General features: G+C 45.0%; 1 protein-coding gene across 2 annotated transcripts; it reads left to right on the top strand.

Annotated features, from left to right (window-relative positions):
• Positions 1 to 443: 443 nt before the first annotated feature.
• LOC6564929 (serine/arginine repetitive matrix protein 2) lies at positions 444 to 2,218 on the top strand. Of its 2 annotated transcripts, XM_032738192.2 has the most exons (2): positions 604 to 697; positions 757 to 2,217. In XM_032738192.2, the coding sequence occupies exons 1-2, from the start codon at positions 680 to 682 to the stop codon at positions 2,107 to 2,109; spliced, it is 1,371 nt and encodes a 456-aa protein (XP_032594083.1). In that variant the 5' UTR covers positions 604 to 679; the 3' UTR covers positions 2,110 to 2,217. The 2 variants fall into 2 exon arrangements, with proteins under 2 accessions (XP_001991762.2, XP_032594083.1); XM_001991726.3 differs by having other exon boundaries at positions 444 to 2,218.
• The last annotated feature ends 678 nt before the right edge of the window (positions 2,219 to 2,896 follow it).

The following is a 2,896-nucleotide window of genomic DNA, read 5'->3' as shown; positions in this document are numbered from 1 at the left end:
TGAGGAATGCTTGCGCTCTTCTTTATAATAATAATTATCATTTTATCATCATATTAAATAGATACTTAAGATTATGTCGCTTTGAAACATATTAACCATCATATAAAAAAGAATTACATTTGCTAATAAACTATTTTTTTTTATAATAATAAATAAATAATGAATAAATATAACAAAAACAAAGTATTGAGTCTATGGCTCTTAAACATGTATTCCACTTGAGTATTACTTCTTTGAATACTTATGTTTAAATGGATAATTGCGTACATAGATACCCACTAATATTTAATTGATATTTTGTATATTTGTTGCTCTTATTGCTCTCAGTTAGGTTTCAGTTAACTATGAACAAGCAGGCGACTAGTTGACTAGCAATTGTTGATGTTTTAATTTAAGGAATTTTAAAGGAAATACACAAATTTAAAGAAATAAAAATTAATAGTTGCATCAAGCGATTTTGGAATTGCTAGCAAATTTCATTTGTGAGTTTGAATAGAACGCCCAAACCAAATAGACAAATTCTCAAGTTCTCCGAAAATGAACATCAATATATGGAGCTCAAGCCAAATGGCTGGCACTGGCGGGGCCCTAAAGGCCCTGGCGAAGAACCTGTCTAATCAACTGAATCTCAGTCGGACGGAAATGAAGCGCGTGGTGGCCCGTGTCATATCGGAATGCCATGGCCGGGATTATATGGGTGATTATCATGGGCACATGTTCTATGTGAAGCCGGACCGTATTGATTTGACCCAACAGATCACTCAATCGAAGGAGGCATTCGACGAGATGCTTAGTCAGAAACGAATTCGCTCCAGGAAGGAAGCTCAGAATCCGTCTGGTTCCCGTTCCCGCTCCCTGACATGCAGACTGGCAGTGCAGGCGCAGCCGCAGAGAAGCCTCACTGGCGTCATCATTGACAAGCTTCATCGGCAAACACGCACCCGTCCCACACCAAATATGTGTGGCGAACAGTCTGCTCCGAACAGTCGAATCATCTCAACCAAATGCAAGCGACGGATCAAACCCAAGCGTCTGCCGGCCCCATCTATGCAATACAGGAAAAACAAAAGCCAGGCGCAAACAGCACAAACTAAACTTGGGCCCAGATCTCTGGCGAAGGTTCGGAGCGAAAGCAAACCCAAGCCTCTCGCCAAAAAGAAGTCCTTTGCGAAGGCGGAAACCAGGGCACCAGTTGTGAAGCAACCGAAAATCCATCGGATTCGGCAGCCCGCGGGCGACGCAATGCGAGCAAAGACGTCAGTATTTTGTATGACGCCCAAGTCAAGAAACAATCAACGCAGCCGGACAATGATGTCACCAGTCAAAGCTGGTCCCACAACCAAAAAGACTGGCATCATGAAGAAGCAAAAGCAAGGCAGCAGTACACTGCCCAAAATGATGAGCAACAAAAGCGGCGGCAATGCCCCACAGCAGTCCTTGCCAAAGAAGGATAAGAAGCATTCGAAGCGACTCTCTGCTGGTGCCATTTGGGCCAGGCCCAAGTCCAAGCCCAAGCCAGTCGACATGAAGCCCTTACGTAATCCATATCAGTCTCAAAACGGTGCTGGCACCAGCTATCAGCCTAATCGCGCTAGGAATGCCAAGTCGAAGAACAAATTGTTGCCAGCTGGCGGGAATAGGCCGACAAAGTCGTTGAATAGCATCAAGCGAATCAATCGAAATAAGCGTTCAATAACGCGTCTGGCCAAGCATCTGGAGCGGGAGGAGGCCATTGACGATTTGGAGCGCTTCGAGGCGCGCAACATGCGCACCTACCGACCCAAGGAGTGCGTCCACATTGAGCGGGCGAGGCACAGCAGTCGCCCCTACAGTATCAGCGCTCGCCTCAAGCAACTGGCCCTGCCAGCGATGCATCGACGTTATTTACCATTACCGGCAGTTGTGTCCACCAATGCCACCATCTGCAAGCCAAGTAAGAAACGTTGCAGGCGCAGTGTCCAAGTGGACACCAGCTTGGGCAGCATTGGGGCCCTGAAGAACACCTCACGGACAGGCCTATCGCCAGCCAAACGCAACCTAGCCCTGGCCTTTCTGCACAATGAGGGAACACGCAGTCCACGCAACAAGTGCAACGTGCTCTGGCGATAGTTAGTCGAAATTAATTTTGGTTTGAGAACGTTCTTTGTTTTGGGAAGAGACTCATTTGGCCGTCTTAAAATTTCTGGTATTAAATAAACTGTTAAAAATCACAATAAGCATTTATTATTGATGTTCAACTCAAACCTAATCATATATACCATATACCATTATATACGATCTACGAATTACATAAATTGATTTTGTTATATATGAAATTTGTTGGAACTGTTGCTGTGAGATATAATCTTGGATTACTTGTGTCAGTCCGAGAACCGTTGCAGATTCGTGCCATAAGTTAATATCTTAAATGAAACTATAATAATCCAATAATCAAAGTTATTTAAAGTTGCATTTGGCGAACTTTTTAGTTTTTTTTTTTTTTCTCTCTTTCTTTCGTTGCTTTGCAACGCTTCGCGCTTCGTTCGCGAGCCAAAAACGCAATGGCTTGAAAGGCTGAAAGGTTGTTGGGAATCATTTAAGCATTGCGGTGTGAAATTTCACACCGATTGCAATAAAAATTTCAAGCGGCCAACAATAAAACGCACCGTGGCAAGAGAAAGGCGCTACATTGAAAACAGAATCAATCAAACTGAGCCCGAGCAGGGACCCGACCCAGGTCTGTCGACATCTGCGCAAGCGCACGCCGGATGTGAATGTGTTTGTCTGGTAGCTGGTAGGGCAACCGATCAGGGCCACGTTGAAGTGGCGTTAATGGTGTCACTAAGTACGCCGCAAACAGACAGACAATCGACTGGCGACCCAACCGGACGCGCGGTGGTCGGCCCTCAGTTCAGTT

Source organism: Drosophila grimshawi, unplaced genomic scaffold (assembly GCF_018153295.1).
Source record: "Drosophila grimshawi isolate 15287-2541.00 unplaced genomic scaffold, ASM1815329v1 contig_848, whole genome shotgun sequence".
In the NCBI taxonomy this organism is placed as follows: domain Eukaryota; kingdom Metazoa; phylum Arthropoda; class Insecta; order Diptera; family Drosophilidae; genus Drosophila; species Drosophila grimshawi.
This window is presented reverse-complemented; position numbering and strand designations above follow the sequence as displayed.

Excerpts from the sequence above, each read along its gene's own strand:
- LOC6564929 (XM_001991726.3), top strand. The coding sequence starts at position 538 with ATGAACATCAATATATGGAGCTCAAGCCAAATGGCTGGCACTGGCGGG.